At 43.8% G+C, this 20,784-nt stretch overlaps 1 protein-coding gene across 5 annotated transcripts in view; it reads left to right on the top strand.

The window, feature by feature from the left end:
- Window positions 1–20,784, top strand: part of PRIMPOL (primase and DNA directed polymerase) — a 67,797-nt gene that overhangs the window by 2,565 nt on the left and 44,448 nt on the right. For 3 of the 5 annotated variants that reach the window (XM_075610452.1, XM_075610462.1, XM_075610442.1), the window contains exons 2-4: window positions 13,620–13,754; window positions 16,679–16,863; window positions 20,364–20,458. In XM_075610452.1, the coding sequence (XP_075466567.1) occupies window positions 16,684–16,863; window positions 20,364–20,458 (275 nt within the window). In that variant the 5' untranslated portion in view covers window positions 13,620–13,754; window positions 16,679–16,683. The remainder of the gene's footprint in view (window positions 1–13,619; window positions 13,755–16,678; window positions 16,864–20,363; window positions 20,459–20,784) is intronic. The other 2 variants (XM_075610433.1, XM_075610471.1) reach the window with 1 other exon arrangement.

Here is a 20,784-nt window from a genome sequence, read left to right as displayed (position 1 = left end):
TTCCCGGTGCAGAGCCTGTCCTGAGGGTTCGGGTATATATTATTATTATTATTCCTGTTCCCGGTGCAGAGCTTGGCCTGAGTGTTCGGGTATATATTATTATTCCTGTTCCCGGTGCAGAGCTTGTCCTGAGGGTTCGGGTATATATTATTATTCCTGTTCCCGGTGCAGAGCTTGTCCTGAGGGTTCGGGTATATATTATTATTCCTGTTCCCGGTGCAGAGCCTGTCCTGAGGGTTCGGGTATATATTATTATTCCTGTTCCCGGTGCAGAGCTTGTCCTGAGGGTTTGGGTATATATTATTATTATTATTATTCCTGTGCCCGGTGCAGAGCTTGGCCTGAGGGTTCGGGTATATATTATTATTATTATTATTATTCCTGTTCCCGGTGCAGAGCTTGTCCTGAGGGTTCGGGTATATATTATTATTCCTGTTCCCGGTGCAGAGCTTGTCCTGAGGGTTCGGGTATATATTATTATTCCTGTTCCCGGTGCAGAGCTTGTCCTGAGGGTTTGGGTATATATTATTATTATTCCTGTGCCCGGTGCAGAGCTTGGCCTGAGGGTTCGGGTATATATTATTATTATTATTCCTGTGCCCGGTGCAGAGCTTGGCCTGAGGGTTCGGGTATATATTATTATTATTATTATTCCTGTTCCCGGTGTAGAGCTTGTCCTGAGGGTTCGGGTATATATTATTATTATTATTATTCCTGTTCCCGGTGCAGAGCTTGTCCTGAGTGTTCGGGTATATATTATTATTCCTGTTCCCGGTGCAGAGCCTGTCCTGAGGGTTCGGATATATATTATTATTATTCCTGTTCCCGGTGCAGAGCCTGTCCTGAGGGTTCGGGTATATATTATTATTATTCCTGTTCCCGGTGCAGAGCCTGTCCTGAGGGTTCGGGTATATATTATTATTATTCCTGTTCCCGGTGCAGAGCTTGTCCTGAGGGTTCGGGTATATATTATTATTCCTGTTCCCGGTGCAGAGCCTGTCCTGAGGGTTCGGGTATATATTATTATTATTCCTGTGCCCGGTGCAGAGCTTGGCCTGAGTGTTCGGGTATATATTATTATTCCTGTTCCCGGTGCAGAGCTTGTCCTGAGGGTTCGGGTATATATTATTATTCCTGTTCCCGGTGCAGAGCTTGTCCTGAGGGTTCGGGTATATATTATTATTCCTGTTCCCGGTGCAGAGCCTGTCCTGAGGGTTCGGGTATATATTATTATTCCTGTTCCCGGTGCAGAGCTTGTCCTGAGGGTTTGGGTATATATTATTATTATTATTATTCCTGTGCCCGGTGCAGAGCTTGGCCTGAGGGTTCGGGTATATATTATTATTATTATTATTCCTGTTCCCGGTGCAGAGCTTGTCCTGAGGGTTCGGGTATATATTATTATTCCTGTTCCCGGTGCAGAGCTTGTCCTGAGGGTTCGGGTATATATTATTATTCCTGTTCCCGGTGCAGAGCTTGTCCTGAGGGTTTGGGTATATATTATTATTATTCCTGTGCCCGGTGCAGAGCTTGGCCTGAGGGTTCGGGTATATATTATTATTATTATTCCTGTGCCCGGTGCAGAGCTTGTCCTGAGGGTTCGGGTATATATTATTATTATTATTATTATTATTCCTGTTCCCGGTGCAGAGCTTGTCCTGAGTGTTCGGGTATATATTATTATTCCTGTTCCCGGTGCAGAGCCTGTCCTGAGGGTTCGGATATATATTATTATTATTCCTGTTCCCGGTGCAGAGCCTGTCCTGAGGGTTCGGGTATATATTATTATTATTCCTGTTCCCGGTGCAGAGCCTGTCCTGAGGGTTCGGGTATATATTATTATTATTATTCCTGTTCCCGGTGCAGAGCTTGTCCTGAGGGTTCGGGTATATATTATTATTATTCCTGTTCCCGGTGCAGAGCCTGTCCTGAGGGTTCGGGTATATATTATTATTATTATTCCTGTGCCCGGTGCAGAGCTTGTCCTGAGGGTTCGGGTATATATTATTATTATTATTCCTGTGCCCGGTGCAGAGCTTGCCTGAGGGTTCGGGTATATATTATTATTATTATTATTCCTGTTCCCGGTGTAGAGCTTGTCCTGAGGGTTCGGGTATATATTATTATTATTATTATTATTATTATTCCTGTTCCCGGTGCAGAGCTTGTCCTGAGTGTTCGGGTATATATTATTATTCCTGTTCCCGGTGCAGAGCCTGTCCTGAGGGTTCGGATATATATTATTATTATTCCTGTTCCCGGTGCAGAGCCTGTCCTGAGGGTTCGGGTATATATTATTATTATTCCTGTTCCCGGTGCAGAGCCTGTCCTGAGGGTTCGGGTATATATTATTATTATTCCTGTTCCCGGTGCAGAGCTTGTCCTGAGGGTTCGGGTATATATTATTAATTTTATTATTCCTGTTCCCGGTGCAGAGCCTGTCCTGAGGGTTCGGGTATATATTATTAATTTTATTATTCCTGTTCCCGGTGCAGAGCTTGTCCTGAGAGTTCGGGTATATATTATTATTCCTGTTCCCGGTGCAGAGCCTGGCCTGAGTGTTCGGGTATATATTATTATTATTCCTGTTCCCGGTGCAGAGCTTGTCCTGAGGGTTTGGGTATATATTATTATTATTCCTGTGCCCGGTGCAGAGCTTGGCCTGAGGGTTCGGGTATATATTATTATTATTATTCCTGTGCCCGGTGCAGAGCTTGTCCTGAGGGTTCGGGTATATATTATTATTATTATTATTATTATTCCTGTTCCCGGTGCAGAGCTTGTCCTGAGTGTTCGGGTATATATTATTATTCCTGTTCCCGGTGCAGAGCCTGTCCTGAGGGTTCGGATATATATTATTATTATTCCTGTTCCCGGTGCAGAGCCTGTCCTGAGGGTTCGGGTATATATTATTATTATTCCTGTTCCCGGTGCAGAGCCTGTCCTGAGGGTTCGGGTATATATTATTATTATTCCTGTTCCCGGTGCAGAGCTTGTCCTGAGGGTTCGGGTATATATTATTATTATTCCTGTTCCCGGTGCAGAGCCTGTCCTGAGGGTTCGGGTATATATTATTATTATTATTCCTGTGCCCGGTGCAGAGCTTGTCCTGAGGGTTCGGGTATATATTATTATTCCTGTGCCCGGTGCAGAGCTTGTCCTGAGGGTTCGGGTATATATTATTATTATTCCTGTGCCCGGTGCAGAGCTTGTCCTGAGGGTTCGGGTATATATTATTATTATTATTATTATTATTATTCCTGTTCCCGGTGCAGAGCTTGTCCTGAGTGTTCGGGTATATATTATTATTCCTGTTCCCGGTGCAGAGCCTGTCCTGAGGGTTCGGATATATATTATTATTATTCCTGTTCCCGGTGCAGAGCCTGTCCTGAGGGTTCGGGTATATATTATTATTATTCCTGTTCCCGGTGCAGAGCCTGTCCTGAGGGTTCGGGTATATATTATTATTATTCCTGTTCCCGGTGCAGAGCTTGTCCTGAGGGTTCGGGTATATATTATTAATTTTATTATTCCTGTTCCCGGTGCAGAGCCTGTCCTGAGGGTTCGGGTATATATTATTATTATTATTATTCCTGTGCCCGGTGCAGAGCTTGTCCTGAGGGTTCGGGTATATATTATTATTATTATTATTCCTGTGCCCGGTGCAGAGCTTGTCCTGAGAGTTCGGGTATATATTATTATTCCTGTTCCCGGTGCAGAGCCTGGCCTGAGTGTTCGGGTATATATTATTATTATTCCTGTTCCCGGTGCAGAGCCTGTCCTGAGGGTTCGGGTATATATTATTATTCCTTTTCTTGGTGCAGAGCTTGTCCTGAGTGTTCGGGTATATATTATTATTCTTCCTGTTCCCGGTGCAGAGCTTGGCCTGAGGGTTCGGGTATATATTATTATTATTCCTGTGCCCGGTGCAGAGCTTGTCCTGAGAGTTCGGGTATATATTATTATTCCTGTTCCCGGTGCAGAGCCTGGCCTGAGTGTTCGGGTATATATTATTATTATTCCTGTTCCCGGTGCAGAGCCTGTCCTGAGGGTTCGGATATATATTATTATTATTCCTGTTCCCGGTGCAGAGCCTGTCCTGAGGGTTCGGGTATATATTATTATTATTCCTGTTCCCGGTGCAGAGCCTGTCCTGAGGGTTCGGGTATATATTATTATTATTCCTGTTCCCGGTGCAGAGCTTGTCCTGAGGGTTCGGGTATATATTATTATTATTATTATTCCTGTTCCCGGTGCAGAGCTTGTCCTGAGGGTTCGGGTATATATTATTATTATTCCTGTTCCCGGTGCAGAGCTTGTCCTGAGGGTTCGGGTATATATTATTATTATTATTATTCCTGTTCCCGGTGCAGAGTCTGTCCTGAGGGTTTGGGTATATATTATTATTATTATTCCTGTGCCCGGTGCAGAGCCTGTCCTGAGGGTTCGGGTATATATTATTATTCCTGTTCCCGGTGCAGAGCTTGTCCTGAGGGTTCGGGTATATATTATTATTCCTGTTCCCGGTGCAGAGCTTGTCCTGAGGGTTCGGGTATATATTATTATTCCTTTTCCCGGTGCAGAGCCTGTCCTGAGGGTTCGGGTATATATTATTATTATTATTCCTGTGCCCGGTGCAGAGCTTGTCCTGAGGGTTCGGGTATATATTATTATTCCTGTGCCCGGTGCAGAGCTTGTCCTGAGGGTTCGGGTATATATTATTATTATTATTATTCCTGTGCCCGGTGCAGAGCTTGTCCTGAGAGTTCGGGTATATATTATTATTCCTGTTCCCGGTGCAGAGCCTGGCCTGAGTGTTCGGGTATATATTATTATTATTCCTGTTCCCGGTGCAGAGCCTGTCCTGAGGGTTCGGGTATATATTATTATTCCTTTTCTTGGTGCAGAGCTTGTCCTGAGTGTTCGGGTATATATTATTATTCTTCCTGTTCCCGGTGCAGAGCTTGGCCTGAGGGTTCGGGTATATATTATTATTATTATTCCTGTGCCCGGTGCAGAGCTTGTCCTGAGAGTTCGGGTATATATTATTATTCCTGTTCCCGGTGCAGAGCTTGTCCTGAGGGTTCGGGTATATATTATTATTATTATTCCTGTTCCCGGTGCAGAGTCTGTCCTGAGGGTTCGGGTATATATTATTATTATTATTCCTGTTCCCGGTGCAGAGCTTGTCCTGAGGGTTCGGGTATATATTATTATTCATGTTCCCGGTGCAGAGCCTGTCCTGAGGGTTCGGGTATATATTATTATTCCTGTTCCCGGTGCAGAGCTTGTCCTGAGGGTTTGGGTATATATTATTATTATTATTATTCCTGTGCCCGGTGCAGAGCTTGGCCTGAGGGTTCGGGTATATATTATTATTATTATTATTCCTGTTCCCGGTGTAGAGCTTGTCCTGAGGGTTCGGGTATATATTATTATTATTATTATTATTCCTGTTCCCGGTGCAGAGCTTGTCCTGAGTGTTCGGGTATATATTATTATTCCTGTTCCCGGTGCAGAGCCTGTCCTGAGGGTTCGGATATATATTATTATTATTCCTGTTCCCGGTGCAGAGCCTGTCCTGAGGGTTCGGGTATATATTATTATTATTCCTGTTCCCGGTGCAGAGCCTGTCCTGAGGGTTCGGGTATATATTATTATTATTCCTGTTCCCGGTGCAGAGCCTGTCCTGAGGGTTCGGGTATATATTATTATTATTCCTGTTCCCGGTGCAGAGCTTGTCCTGAGGGTTCGGGTATATATTATTATTATTATTCCTGTGCCCGGTGCAGAGCTTGTCCTGAGGGTTCGGGTATATATTATTATTATTCCTGTGCCCGGTGCAGAGCTTGTCCTGAGGGTTCGGGTATATATTATTATTATTCCTGTTCCCGGTGCAGAGCCTGTCCTGAGGGTTCGGGTATATATTATTATTATTCCTGTTCCCGGTGCAGAGCCTGTCCTGAGGGTTCGGGTATATATTATTATTATTATTATTCCTGTGCCCGGTGCAGAGCTTGTCCTGAGGGTTCGGGTATATATTATTATTCCTGTTCCCGGTGCAGAGCTTGTCCTGAGGGTTCGGGTATATATTATTATTATTATTCCTGTGCCCGGTGCAGAGCTTGTCCTGAGGGTTCGGGTATATATTATTATTCCTGTTCCCGGTGCAGAGCTTGTCCTGAGGGTTTGGGTATATATTATTATTATTATTATTCCTGTGCCCGGTGCAGAGCTTGTCCTGAGGGTTCGGGTATATATTATTATTCCTGTTCCCGGTGCAGAGTCTGTCCTGAGGGTTCGGGTATATATTATTATTATTATTCCTGTGCCCGGTGCAGAGCTTGGCCTGAGGGTTCGGGTATATATTATTATTATTATTCCTGTTCCCGGTGCAGAGCTTGTCCTGAGGGTTCGGGTATATATTATTATTATTCCTGTTCCCGGTGCAGAGCCTGTCCTGAGGGTTCGGGTATATATTATTATTATTATTCCTGTGCCCGGTGCAGAGCTTGGCCTGAGTGTTCGGGTATATATTATTATTCCTGTTCCCGGTGCAGAGCTTGTCCTGAGGGTTCGGGTATATATTATTATTCCTGTTCCCGGTGCAGAGCTTGTCCTGAGGGTTCGGGTATATATTATTATTCCTGTTCCCGGTGCAGAGCCTGTCCTGAGGGTTCGGGTATATATTATTATTCCTGTTCCCGGTGCAGAGCTTGTCCTGAGGGTTTGGGTATATATTATTATTATTTTTATTCCTGTGCCCGGTGCAGAGCTTGGCCTGAGGGTTCGGGTATATATTATTATTATTATTATTCCTGTTCCCGGTGCAGAGCTTGTCCTGAGGGTTCGGGTATATATTATTATTCCTGTTCCCGGTGCAGAGCTTGTCCTGAGGGTTCGGGTATATATTATTATTCCTGTTCCCGGTGCAGAGCTTGTCCTGAGGGTTTGGGTATATATTATTATTATTCCTGTGCCCGGTGCAGAGCTTGGCCTGAGGGTTCGGGTATATATTATTATTATTATTCCTGTGCCCGGTGCAGAGCTTGGCCTGAGGGTTCGGGTATATATTATTATTATTATTATTCCTGTTCCCGGTGTAGAGCTTGTCCTGAGGGTTCGGGTATATATTATTATTATTATTATTATTATTATTATTCCTGTTCCCGGTGCAGAGCTTGTCCTGAGTGTTCGGGTATATATTATTATTCCTGTTCCCGGTGCAGAGCCTGTCCTGAGGGTTCGGATATATATTATTATTATTCCTGTTCCCGGTGCAGAGCCTGTCCTGAGGGTTCGGGTATATATTATTATTATTCCTGTTCCCGGTGCAGAGCCTGTCCTGAGGGTTCGGGTATATATTATTATTATTCCTGTTCCCGGTGCAGAGCTTGTCCTGAGGGTTCGGGTATATATTATTATTATTATTATTCCTGTTCCCGGTGCAGAGCCTGTCCTGAGGGTTCGGGTATATATTATTATTATTATTCCTGTTCCCGGTGCAGAGCCTGTCCTGAGGGTTCGGGTATATATTATTATTATTATTCCTGTGCCCGGTGCAGAGCTTGTCCTGAGGGTTCGGGTATATATTATTATTATTCCTGTGCCCGGTGCAGAGCTTGTCCTGAGGGTTCGGGTATATATTATTATTATTCCTGTTCCCGGTGCAGAGCCTGTCCTGAGGGTTCGGGTATATATTATTATTATTCCTGTTCCCGGTGCAGAGCTTGTCCTGAGGGTTCGGGTATATATTATTAATTTTATTATTCCTGTTCCCGGTGCAGAGCCTGTCCTGAGGGTTCGGGTATATATTATTATTATTATTATTCCTGTGCCCGGTGCAGAGCTTGTCCTGAGGGTTCGGGTATATATTATTATTCCTGTGCCCGGTGCAGAGCTTGTCCTGAGGGTTCGGGTATATATTATTATTATTCCTGTGCCCGGTGCAGAGCTTGTCCTGAGAGTTCGGGTATATATTATTATTATTATTATTCCTGTGCCCGGTGCAGAGCTTGTCCTGAGAGTTCGGGTATATATTATTATTCCTGTTCCCGGTGCAGAGCCTGGCCTGAGTGTTCGGGTATATATTATTATTATTCCTGTTCCCGGTGCAGAGCCTGTCCTGAGGGTTCGGGTATATATTATTATTCCTTTTCTTGGTGCAGAGCTTGTCCTGAGTGTTCGGGTATATATTATTATTCTTCCTGTTCCCGGTGCAGAGCTTGGCCTGAGGGTTCGGGTATATATTATTATTATTATTCCTGTGCCCGATGCAGAGCTTGTCCTGAGGGTTCGGGTATATATTATTATTCCTGTGCCCGGTGCAGAGCTTGTCCTGAGGGTTCGGGTATATATTATTATTCCTGTTCCCGGTGCAGAGCTTGTCCTGAGGGTTCGGGTATATATTATTATTATTATTATTCCTGTGCCCGGTGCAGAGCTTGTCCTGAGGGTTCGGGTATATATTATTATTATTATTATTCCTGTGCCCGGTGCAGAGCTTGTCCTGAGGGTTCGGGTATATATTATTATTCCTGTGCCCGGTGCAGAGCTTGTCCTGAGGGTTCGGGTATATATTATTATTCCTGTTCCCGGTGCAGAGCCTGGCCTGAGTGTTCGGGTATATATTATTATTATTCCTGTTCCCGGTGCAGAGCCTGTCCTGAGGGTTCGGGTATATATTATTATTATTATTATTCCTGTTCCCGGTGCAGAGCCTGTCCTGAGGGTTCGGGTATATATTATTATTATTATTATTCCTGTGCCCGGTGCAGAGCTTGTCCTGAGTGTTCGGGTATATATTATTATTATTCCTGTGCCCGGTGCAGAGCCTGTCCTGAGGGTTCGGGTATATATTATTATTATTCCTGTTCCCGGTGCAGAGCTTGTCCTGAGGGTTCGGGTATATATTATTATTATTCCTGTTCCCGGTGCAGAGCCTGTCCTGAGGGTTCGGGTATATATTATTATTATTCCTGTTCCCGGTGCAGAGCTTGTCCTGAGGGTTCGGGTATATATTATTAATTTTATTATTCCTGTTCCCGGTGCAGAGCCTGTCCTGAGGGTTCGGGTATATATTATTATTATTATTATTCCTGTGCCCGGTGCAGAGCTTGTCCTGAGGGTTCGGGTATATATTATTATTCCTGTGCCCGGTGCAGAGCTTGTCCTGAGGGTTCGGGTATATATTATTATTATTATTATTCCTGTGCCCGGTGCAGAGCTTGTCCTGAGAGTTCGGGTATATATTATTATTCCTGTTCCCGGTGCAGAGCTTGTCCTGAGAGTTCGGGTATATATTATTATTCCTGTTCCCGGTGCAGAGCCTGGCCTGAGTGTTCGGGTATATATTATTATTATTCCTGTTCCCGGTGCAGAGCCTGTCCTGAGGGTTCGGGTATATATTATTATTCCTTTTCTTGGTGCAGAGCTTGTCCTGAGTGTTCGGGTATATATTATTATTCTTCCTGTTCCCGGTGCAGAGCTTGGCCTGAGGGTTCGGGTATATATTTTTATTATTATTCCTGTGCCCGATGCAGAGCTTGTCCTGAGGGTTCGGGTATATATTATTATTATTATTATTCCTGTTCCCGGTGCAGAGTCTGTCCTGAGGGTTTGGGTATATATTATTATTATTATTATTCCTGTTCCCGGTGCAGAGTCTGTCCTGAGGGTTCGGGTATATATTATTATTATTATTCCTGTTCCCGGTGCAGAGCTTGTCCTGAGGGTTCGGGTATATATTATTATTATTATTATTATTCCTGTTCCCGGTGCAGAGCCTGTCCTGAGGGTTCGGGTATATATTATTATTATTATTCCTGTGCCCGGTGCAGAGCTTGGCCTGAGGGTTCGGGTATATATTATTATTATTATTCCTGTTCCCGGTGCAGAGCTTGTCCTGAGGGTTCGGGTATATATTATTATTCCTGTTCCCGGTGCAGAGCTTCTCCTGAGGGTTCGGGTATATATTATTATTCCTGTTCCCGGTGCAGAGCTTGTCCTGAGGGTTTGGGTATATATTATTATTATTCCTGTGCCCGGTGCAGAGCTTGGCCTGAGGGTTCGGGTATATATTATTATTATTATTATTCCTGTTCCCGGTGTAGAGCTTGTCCTGAGGGTTCGGGTATATATTATTATTATTATTATTATTCCTGTTCCCGGTGCAGAGCTTGTCCTGAGTGTTCGGGTATATATTATTATTCCTGTTCCCGGTGCAGAGCCTGTCCTGAGGGTTCGGGTATATATTATTATTATTCCTGTTCCCGGTGCAGAGCCTGTCCTGAGGGTTCGGGTATATATTATTATTATTCCTGTTCCCGGTGCAGAGCCTGTCCTGAGGGTTCGGGTATATATTATTATTATTCCTGTTCCCGGTGCAGAGCCTGTCCTGAGGGTTCGGGTATATATTATTATTATTCCTGTTCCCGGTGCAGAGCTTGTCCTGAGGGTTCGGGTATATATTATTAATTTTATTATTCCTGTTCCCGGTGCAGAGCCTGTCCTGAGGGTTCGGGTATATATTATTATTATTCCTGTGCCCGGTGCAGAGCTTGTCCTGAGGGTTCGGGTATATATTATTATTATTATTATTCCTGTTCCCGGTGCAGAGCCTGTCCTGAGGGTTCGGGTATATATTATTATTATTCCTGTTCCCGGTGCAGAGCTTGTCCTGAGGGTTCGGGTATATATTATTAATTTTATTATTCCTGTTCCCGGTGCAGAGCCTGTCCTGAGGGTTCGGGTATATATTATTATTATTATTATTCCTGTGCCCGGTGCAGAGCTTGTCCTGAGGGTTCGGGTATATATTATTATTATTCCTGTGCCCGGTGCAGAGCTTGTCCTGAGGGTTCGGGTATATATTATTATTATTATTATTCCTGTGCCCGGTGCAGAGCTTGTCCTGAGAGTTCGGGTATATATTATTATTCCTGTTCCCTGTGCAGAGCCTGGCCTGAGTGTTCGGGTATATATTATTATTATTCCTGTTCCCGGTGCAGAGCCTGTCCTGAGGGTTCAGGTATATATTATTATTCCTTTTCTTGGTGCAGAGCTTGTCCTGAGTGTTCGGGTATATATTATTATAATTTCTGTTCCCGGTGCAGAGCTTGTCCTGAGGGTTCGGGTATATATTATTATTATTCCTGTTCCCGGTGCAGAGCTTGTCCTGAGGGTTCGGGTATATATTATTATTATTCCTGTTCCCGGTGCAGAGCCTGTCCTGAGGGTTCGGGTATATATTATTATTCCTTTTCTTGGTGCAGAGCCTGTCCTGAGGGTTCGCGTATATATTATTATAATTTCTGTTCCCGGTGCAGAGCTTGTCCTGAGGGTTCGGGTATATATTATTATTATTCCTTTTCTTGGTGCAGAGCCTGTCCTGAGGGTTCGGGTATATATTATTATTCTTCCTGTTCCCGGTGCAGAGCTTGTCCCGAGGGTTCGGGTATATATTATTATTATTCCTGTTCCCGGTGCAGAGCTTGTCCTGAGGGTTTGGGTATATATTATTATTATTCCTGTTCCCGGTGCAGAGTTTGTCCTGAGGGTTCGTGTATATATTATTATTATAATTTCTGTCCCCGATGCAGAGCTTGTCCTGAGGGTTCAGGTATTCATTATTATTATTATTCCTGTTCCCGGTGCAGAGCCTGTCCTGAGGGTTCGGGTATATATTTTTATTCCGGTTCCCGGTGCAGAGCTTGTCCTGAGGGTTCGGGTATATATTATTATTCCGGTTCCCGGTGCAGAGCCTGTCCTGAGGGTTCGGGTATATATTTTTATTCCTGTTCCCGGTGCAGAGCTTGTCCTGAGTGTTCGGGTATATATTATTATTCCTGTTCCCGGTGCAGAGCTTGTCCTGAGGGTTCGAGTATGATGTCATACGGTTCAGTGGACAGTGATGTCCCTGCTCGCAGAGCCAATGTTGGTAAGGAAGGTGACGTAAACTCGCCACATTTGCTGATCAGTAAAGGCCCGCACTGCAGTGGCATAGTCCTATGGATAGAGACGTCTTTCTCACTCATTTTTTTTACCACCAGTATCCCAGACTTTAGTGGAGTCCAACAGATACATATTGTTAATTTTCCATGATAAAATGCCCCCCTTTTTTTTTTTTTTCTTTTTTTTTTTTTACATTGTCTAAATCTCACTAGTTTCTGTCTATGGAGTTACCATCTCTGAGTTTGGTAGGGAATCCCTGGGCTCCACAGTAACTAATAGCACAGTTTCTATATGTAGGTGCTCAAGAATAATCAGAGAAATAATGCTCAAAGGCTATTCAATAAAACATGCTGAAATAGCGGTCCCCGTTTGGGTACAGTAAACAAATCATTGTATTGAATAGGTTGTGCACTCTTCTTCATAATTCATAACCATTGAAGTATGGAAATAACAAACCAACTAATTTGTGAAATCTCTTGCACCAATTTTAACTTTGAAAGTAATCTTTAGTAAGACACTATTTTGGAAGTAAGCCATCAGGCTGAAAGCATTTGTGAGCCCTCCTTCCTACCCACCAGAGGGGCGCGTGATTAGCTGCATGTAGAGTTCATAGATTTAAACAAAAAAAAAAAATTGACACCACACACAGCTAAACTTGATAAAAACTAAGTTTGACGTCATGTGTCTTCGCGTATGGCGATGACTCCAGAGGCCCGGATACTACGGTTAAGGCCCCGTTGCACGCGTCCGCACGGCTGTCTTGCTTGCCGGCGGCGCGTGCAACTCACTGCACCGCGATCTGCAGTCTGCAGGAAACTTTTCGGAGCGGGGGGGGGGGGGGCGTGACCAAACGGGTCGGGTGGGCGGGGCCATGACGAGGGGGGCACGGCCATGACGTGTGTCCGTGTGCTGGAGTGGAATATCCATTGACATATCTGCACAGTTTAATCGGGTGCTGTCAAGTCAAGTCAAATCCCGTCCCGTCCACCCCCCCCCCCCCCTTCAGTTTGCCCTGAAGCCGGGCCCCGTCCCCCAGGCCCTGCATGTAAATGCGTGCGAGGACATCAGGCAGTAGTAAATACATGTGTCCCGCTCCCCAAACCTCCCCTCCTCCTCCTCTCCTCATTGCCAGGGGTTCCCCCTGTGAATCTGCTTACACTGCAGACTATGAGGAAAGAGTCTGTGGGAGGGAGCAGGGGGGCTCCCTTGGTGCTGCAGCTGCTTTCCCTCTCCCCGAAGCCTCCCCGCTCCCCGAAGCCTCCCCTCCTCTCCTCATTGGCTCACAGCCACACCACGTGACGCGTCGCCGCTTGGGATTACAATTCTCTTGTATCCCCTGCCGGCTGACGCGTCACAGCGTGTAGCGAGCCGTGCAGGGAGGAGGGACTGGGACCGGCTCGGGAGGGCACCATCACATGGTGAGTGGTGCTAACGCGGCCGCCCGCGCCGCCGGGCGCAGAGGGGTCCCAGTCCTTACAACGTGTAAAGACGATCAACCAGTGGTTGTTTATTACTCCTTCGTAATGTGCCCTCCGGTGCGTAACGCGTTGGAGGATTTGTGCCTCCTTTTTATCTATGGCATACATAATATTTATAATTTTTATCAACTTTGACCGTTTCTGGCTTCAACTTTTTTTGAATCCACAGTAACAAAGACTTTTTTTCAGGTCGAACCAGAAGTGGTGGCAACATCCAATTGAAAGCGCATGTGTGCATCATACCCTCCTGTCTGCCCCCTTCCTAACCCTCCATTACCTGCCCGGGACATGTCCCTGTGTTCTACGCCTGCTGGATATCTCCGGGTAAGGAAGTACAGTATAGGGAAGTGGCAACCTGTGGATTATCCAATACTGTACTTGACAGGTTCCACTTTATATTTATAAGTATTCGGTCATTAAAAAAAACAAAAAAAAAAAAAAATCTTCCTTTAAGATACTTGACTCATTATTTTCCTAGGCTGAGAGGGCACTGCCCAGAATAAAGAGTATTATTAGTTGCCTTACGATAATTTTTTTAAAATATTGCTTAGCAACCTCCGCTGGCTCATCTAGCAGCTATTAAAATCACCAAGAAAAGTGTAGGAAGCGATTCAAATTAAAACGGGGGGAGTTGTGTTACACGTGTAGAACATTCGCAACTTTATTAAATTTCCATGGAACATAGATCAGAAGATACAGGTACCAACCTGGACTCTCCTCATGGTTAACTTCCAGTTCCAGAACACCTGCGATGAGGTTCAGAGTTACCCACGAAACACGTCAACATAATATACTTGAAACTATGGCTCTGGTCGGAGCATCCCATGTTTTTTAAAGCGTATTTAATAAAGTTGTGGGTGGTTTCATGTAGTATATTGTGAATAATTTGTTCTGTTTTCTTTGTGCTCTTTTCCTATGCTTCTACAGAAATGTGTGTCTTTAAAGTTTCTAATTCCAATTTCTAGACAGAAAGAGAAAGCAAAGTCTTAGTGTACAATGGGAGATGTTATGATGCTGCAATTCGCTCCAAAAGACAAAGCATTTGTAAAAAGCTTGTTTCTTGCATTTAACGGAAACAAAAAATAATCCAGTTATAGGCACACATTTTGATGCATCTCATAAAATAATGTTGACTGTATCTGCCCATAACTTTTAACAGTAACCACTGTCCAAAACACTTATGGTGTATGATGGGGGGAAAAGTACCTTGATACATTGATGGATAATATCGGTCAAAAATGATGCAATTTGCACTTGGTTTTTCGGATAAATCTTTACTTGATGCACATGTCCCAAAATGTTCTTAACATATTAGTTTGGATTAGAATAAATTGTAGATGGTAGTGCACACTAAAACACAATCTTTTTCTCTTAGCACTGAATATTAGTTGATTTTCTGAACAGTTTTCAATCATTATTTTATAATGCACTGGAACAGACCCATGGTAACTTGATATTACTCAATTGACACTAAATGAAGAGTTTGCTATATTTGGGGACAGAAAATAGAAAAGTTAATAACGGTGTACTTAGGATGAACAGGCTACTTACTGTATGTATTGCATTCCCTCACTGAAGATGGCATAATAGTTATATTATAGAAGTACCATTTGGTGTGAAATGCCTAGGAGAATTTCTTACAAGAGTTGCTAAACAAATATTGATTTTTGATCTTGGTCTCCTGAAGATTTGTTGTGTAGTGCAATACTTTATTTGAATTTAACATTGTATGTTCTGGAAGGCGACCAGAAAACTAAAGCACAAACCCTATACAACATAGAATAAAATCAAGTGATTAGAATACAAATTAATATCACTAGTGGGAATGCTGCTTGTTTCAGGTTAAACAACCCCCCAGAAGACGACACAGAAAACACTTCAAGCGCAAAACTCCCACTGGCTATATAATGGTGATCAATCAAGGAATCTGGAAGCAGGAACTCTCAGGATAATATAAAGGATAGAGAAAAAGAAATATAGTGCAACACAATTTAATGAACATAAAGTAGAGCAGATGAGCTCAGTCCAACTCACATGCTACAGAAGTAAAATAGGCAGTTTGACCACTCTTGGTCCTGAAGTGCTGGAAAGCTGGAACGACTTGTATCGGCGTGTAACTCGACCAACGCTTCCCCACGTTGCCTAAGTTTGGGTGGCGTCATCAGTATTATCAGCCAATAGAGATCCAAGCTTGGTCTCCTAGTCAAGCCCCGTAGTAACACCGGTTGTGGGATAGATAGCGGTTACTTAGGTCACACAGCTCGTCGCGGTTCCAAGTCAGCACAGCAGGCAAAAGAGCGGCCAGTCCCACGGTAGCTTTGGGTAACTCAATAGATTCTTTGCAATCCTTCCGGATACTGCAACACATGAAGGGGGCGTCCTCCTCAAACTGCATACATGTACAGCACTTCAGGACCCAGAGTGGTCAAACTGCCTATTTTACTTCTGTAGCATGTGAGTTGGACTGAGCTCATCTGCTCTATTTTATGTTCATTAAATTGTGTTGCACTATATTTCTTTTTCTCCTTTATATTATCCTGAGCGTTCCTGCTTCCAGATTCCTTGATTGATCATCACCATTATACAGCCAGTGTTTTCTGTGTCGTGTTAGGTTCTGGAAGGCCCTACATTTGAGAAATATGTACAGATACGTACCACTGCTTATGATGGGCCCAAAAGGTATACCAAGTAGGTGGTGCAAATAACCTCCTGGACCAAGCAATAGTTCTCAGGTGGCTATTTCTCAAAAAGTATCAGAAAATAGATAAGTTGAACAGTGGAAGCTCCATGTATGGAACAAAGTGAGGTTGCGATAAACCACTTAGGGACAATACAGTTATTGTCATGATGTTACACAAAGTACAAACAGTCTAAAACACAAAAGTATAAATAGTAGTAAAACCTGATAACATTTTTTTTTTTTTTTTACTAAACATACCCAAAAAAGGTACTCTAATGTTTTGAGCCATAACAGCCCTTTTTGAACTGCGAGGCTGTGTCGGATCATCTATTTTACATCAAAGCCAGTGATGTACTTAGACTTTTGTGATGTACAGATTACATTTTTATGTGGTTATTTGTTAAATTGTGATGGTGACGATTGGAGTGTTATCGCCTGGAAACTTCTGGTCAAGTTAACGGGCGTGTTCATGTGATACGGTTCCGCTTGACCCTATCGCAGTTTAATGAATAACCTTCTTTGTCCTTTTGAGATTTGTTACTTCATAACGTATCTGACTTATTTTCAGAAAATATGAAACGAAAATGGACAGAGCGAGTAAGAGAGGTTGAAGAACTTGCGTCGCAATATGAAAAGCATCCATTCAGTTTGGCTTACAGGCCAAAGCTTGCCAAGCCATATCAGCCTCCTTCTGTTTGGCGACTGTATCCTCGCCAGACTTTAGCTTTTAACTTTGCTAAGACTTGTAAGGAGGTGAGACTTTTCATGAATGTATATAATATTTGTGTATTGTGTAGGTACATCTTTAATTATTCTGTGCCAAAACGTGTGCCGTGCTTCACCGCCGTAGAATAGAAAAAAATTAGTGGGGATCAAATATAAAAGTAAGTTTTAGGAGAAATTGTATTTTGGGAGACCTGCATATAGAAGTGTATTGGTTTATAGCGCATAGCCGAGTGTGATGTGACATTGAGAGATATTTAAAGCATCAGAACATGTATTTTTTAATACGTGGGAAGCAGAGGGGTCTCTGGCACTGAACCCCATTGATTCCAGCTCTGGCGACCGTCTGCTTCCCATGATACTTGCCTCTGTAGGGGATGCCGGTAGCAGCTCCTCAGGTTTAAAGGTCCTGATCACACGGGCCAATAGGAAGCCGCAAAGGGGTGACGTCACGGGTTCCTATTGGCCCACAGGACATTTAAGCCACCATTTCGATAGCCCCGTCCAGCCAGAGCTGCTACAGGCAACCTCTACGTAAGTAAGTATCTCAGGAAGCAGGCGTCCCCTGAGCTGAAATTAACACAGTTCAGCTCTGGAGACCCCCTGCTTCAATCCTATAACTGTAAAGAAACAAACAATGCAGAATGGCTGCTTGAAATGCTTAGTTGAAAGGTGACTTGTCAAATGATGTCATTATTTGATCTTGAACATGTAACCGGCCGGCTACACCCTAAAGACAAATAAACCTCACTGTATGCTAGAATCCCATTAGAACTCAAAATACGAAATGTGCTTCATCCAAGTCTTCGGAAGCCCTATCTGCTCATATTTTTAAGGTTCTGTGAACCCCTTATGTGATATAGGATGTCGATAATATGTTACCAGTGATTCCAATGATTTCATTGGTTCTCGTAAAACGTTTACACGTGTATCCTAATGGTAATATGTTTTCCTGTATAGCGCTTGGTGTATGCATCGCTGTACATAGAATTTTGCACATACAATGTGATCATGCACCAAAGCGCTTACAATCTAATTTTGGGTGCGTGGGGCGCAGGAAGGTAAAGTGATCTGCACAAGGTCAAAAGGAGAGCGAACACTGGTATTTAAACTGGTTTGCTCCTAAGGCAGCTTTTTTATTTATTTAACACCACTAAGGTACTCCTACAACCCTATGAAATGTGGATGCTATTGGCATCATGCCTATGTGAAATTATGTTATCCTAGATGTAAGAAAACACTTTACAAGTGGTTCATATTTAATGCAACTATTTGCATGATCACCAACACTTAGGGCTGCGTCCCCGCTAACGCTGAGCGGGCGGCGGTTACTTACATTTATAGCTATATGTAAGTCCCCGCTCACGCTGTGCGCTCGTGCGCGGGCAAACACGCTCACCCGCGCTCGGCGCTCAAGTAAACAAAAAACCTATTCTTTCCCGCGCGCTCAACTACCTGCAATGAAACGGCCCATTCCGTGATTGTATGTACTAAGGCAATGCTCCAGTATAGCTGGTATGTGCAGTGGAACGAGGGGCCTCCGTTGCAATAGGAAAAATGCGTGTCGTTCGCCAGTAGGTTTGGGAGGGCGGCTATAGCGTTGCCTCCCCTGGATTTCCTCATGGCAATGCTGAGCTGCTGTCTGCTTGTCCCACTGGCAGAGTGGTGAGTTTACTGAAGGAGTGAAAGAGAAACTAAGTAGCAAGATAATACTAGGTTTTTTTCTTGTGTAGCCCTGTACAGAAATATTTTGTAGCCACAAGTCTCTGCCCCTTAGAGCATGGTTGCTTAAACTTCATGAGCTGCGCCCCCCCCTCTCCAATGACTCGGTGTCAAATGACGTTGCGGGTCAGGTGACGTGAAGTCAAGTGGCGACGCGTGACGTCACATGACCCCGTGCCGTAATTTGGTGCCGCGTTGCCATGGCGACGCGTCACCGAAGACCCGGCAGAGAGCAGGTAAGGGAGTTACAGAGGCCTCACGCCTCCCCCGGCATTTAATTTAAATGACGTGGGGAAGAGTGTGGGGCCTCTGTAACCCCCCCTAGAAATTCTCCCGCCCCCCAGTTTGCGCACCGCTGCTAGAGCATACAATCTATTTTTTTTATGCCTGAGACACAGGCAGATAGTGACTTTTCCAAGGTCACAGGCGCTGACAACGGAACTTTAACCCCTGCTTCAAACTCTGAGTCGTTACCGTATTGGCCCGAATATAGTACAAGTTTTTTTGCCGACAATTGCCCTGCCAAAAACTGCACTCGCACTATATTTGCAGCCTAGCATTTAAAATGGGGCAAAAATCCAAAATGGCTACGGGACGCACAAGGCGCTGAACAGAGCGGGGTACTGACCAGAGGAGGAGGTGAGAGTCCAACAGGAAATCACCTGGAATCCGGTCACGGCTGTGGGGGGCTGACAGCCTGTGGAACTGCAGCGGAGGGCCCACAGGTAGAGGCGGCTATTTAATCCCGGCGCTCCACTGCAGCCTCGGCACCCTCCCCCTGCTCATCAGCTGTTTGGCTGATCTTTGCCTGTTGTTATTATTATTCTATTTCCTACAGCTGTGAATTTCTAATCTGTGTTTTTTTTTTTTTTGTTTGTTTTTTGCAATATTTTGTTGGCAAAACTAGGGGTCGTATTATGTGCGAGGTCGCACTATATTCGGGCCTCACTGAGCCTCTCCTTCAGCCTATCACTGCCTTTCAACCCGGTTCAAAATCTGTGTTGGCTCTCCTTGTGACTTTGTGCGAGTCACTTTTTATATCCCTTTTGCGCTGGCTAATTTAGATTATTCTCCTTGAGACAGACACTCACTGTGCCTGCACAATTTTATGTTCAGGGTTGTGTACACTGTAAGCGCTATATAAGGAAACAAATATTATTATGTACTTGGCTGAGATCAAAGGCATCAGAAAGACTCTCAAAACAAAGCAGTTTTGCCAATTATAGTCTGTATTCACTAAAGGATGTCACACTTTAGCAAACTGATGGATGTTAAGACATGCTAACGCTTAGCAGCCCCTAAAGAATATGGGCCTACTGTAGGTGTTTGAGCCTGTCCTGAAAAAGCTGCTGACTCCTAGTCAAGCTCCCAAAACATCAACCACTTCCTATGAGTCCTAATAGGGAGTACAGTCCTCAAAAGTGCAGACACACACACACATTGCCATACATCATTTCAAGTTCCAGTTTATACGCTGCTCACCCTGTCAGCATTTCAGACTTCTTGATCTGATCTTTAAAAAAAAAAAATCTTTACGTTTCCTTTTCTGATCTATGTGCAGGCCTATTCTTTGGCTTGTTTTTGTTCAACTTTACAGAGATATTGCTTAAAGTGTGCAGACCTTTTCTACTGTTTGATGAAGCCAACCTTTCAACTCTGCAAATGTAATGTACAAATGGCAACTACGTTTCATTGGGTTTCAAAATTTTACCTTTGCAAAGGGCATTTTCACATGCGCTTCTTTCAGTAAAAAAAATAGAACTACAGGCTGCTCACTTTAATGAAAGTACCTTTTTGTTTTTGTGAAGGATGTGCATATTTTTGCTTTGGAGACGATCATTGAAGAAACTGAGCGAAGGATTTATCTTGTGACAACATATACAGAATTTTGGTTTTACTATATGTAAGTATTCATGGATTAAGTGTTCACGGCTATATATTGAATTCTTGGTATATAACTCTTGGTGCAACACGTATGTCAGATGAAATCAATGCCTTTTTGTAATGACCTTGTGTTTATTATGCAGTAAAAAAGAGAAATGCTCTGCCACACATACAATTATTACCTCACAAGGCTGTCATTGGAAGTACACATTGTAAGCACATCTTTTTATCTGCAAAATAACAATGACTTCAAAAGTGTGTATTTAGATTGCCGCAGAGCATTTCTCTCAACTTTATATTGCATGAAGCGGCTATGGAACAGCTTCCAGTTCTGTCCCTATACCT

This window comes from Ascaphus truei, chromosome 1, assembly GCF_040206685.1.
Source record: "Ascaphus truei isolate aAscTru1 chromosome 1, aAscTru1.hap1, whole genome shotgun sequence".
NCBI classification, from domain to species: Eukaryota; Metazoa; Chordata; class Amphibia; order Anura; family Ascaphidae; genus Ascaphus; species Ascaphus truei.
Note: the sequence above shows the minus strand (reverse complement) of the source record. Positions and strands in the feature narration are given on the sequence as shown.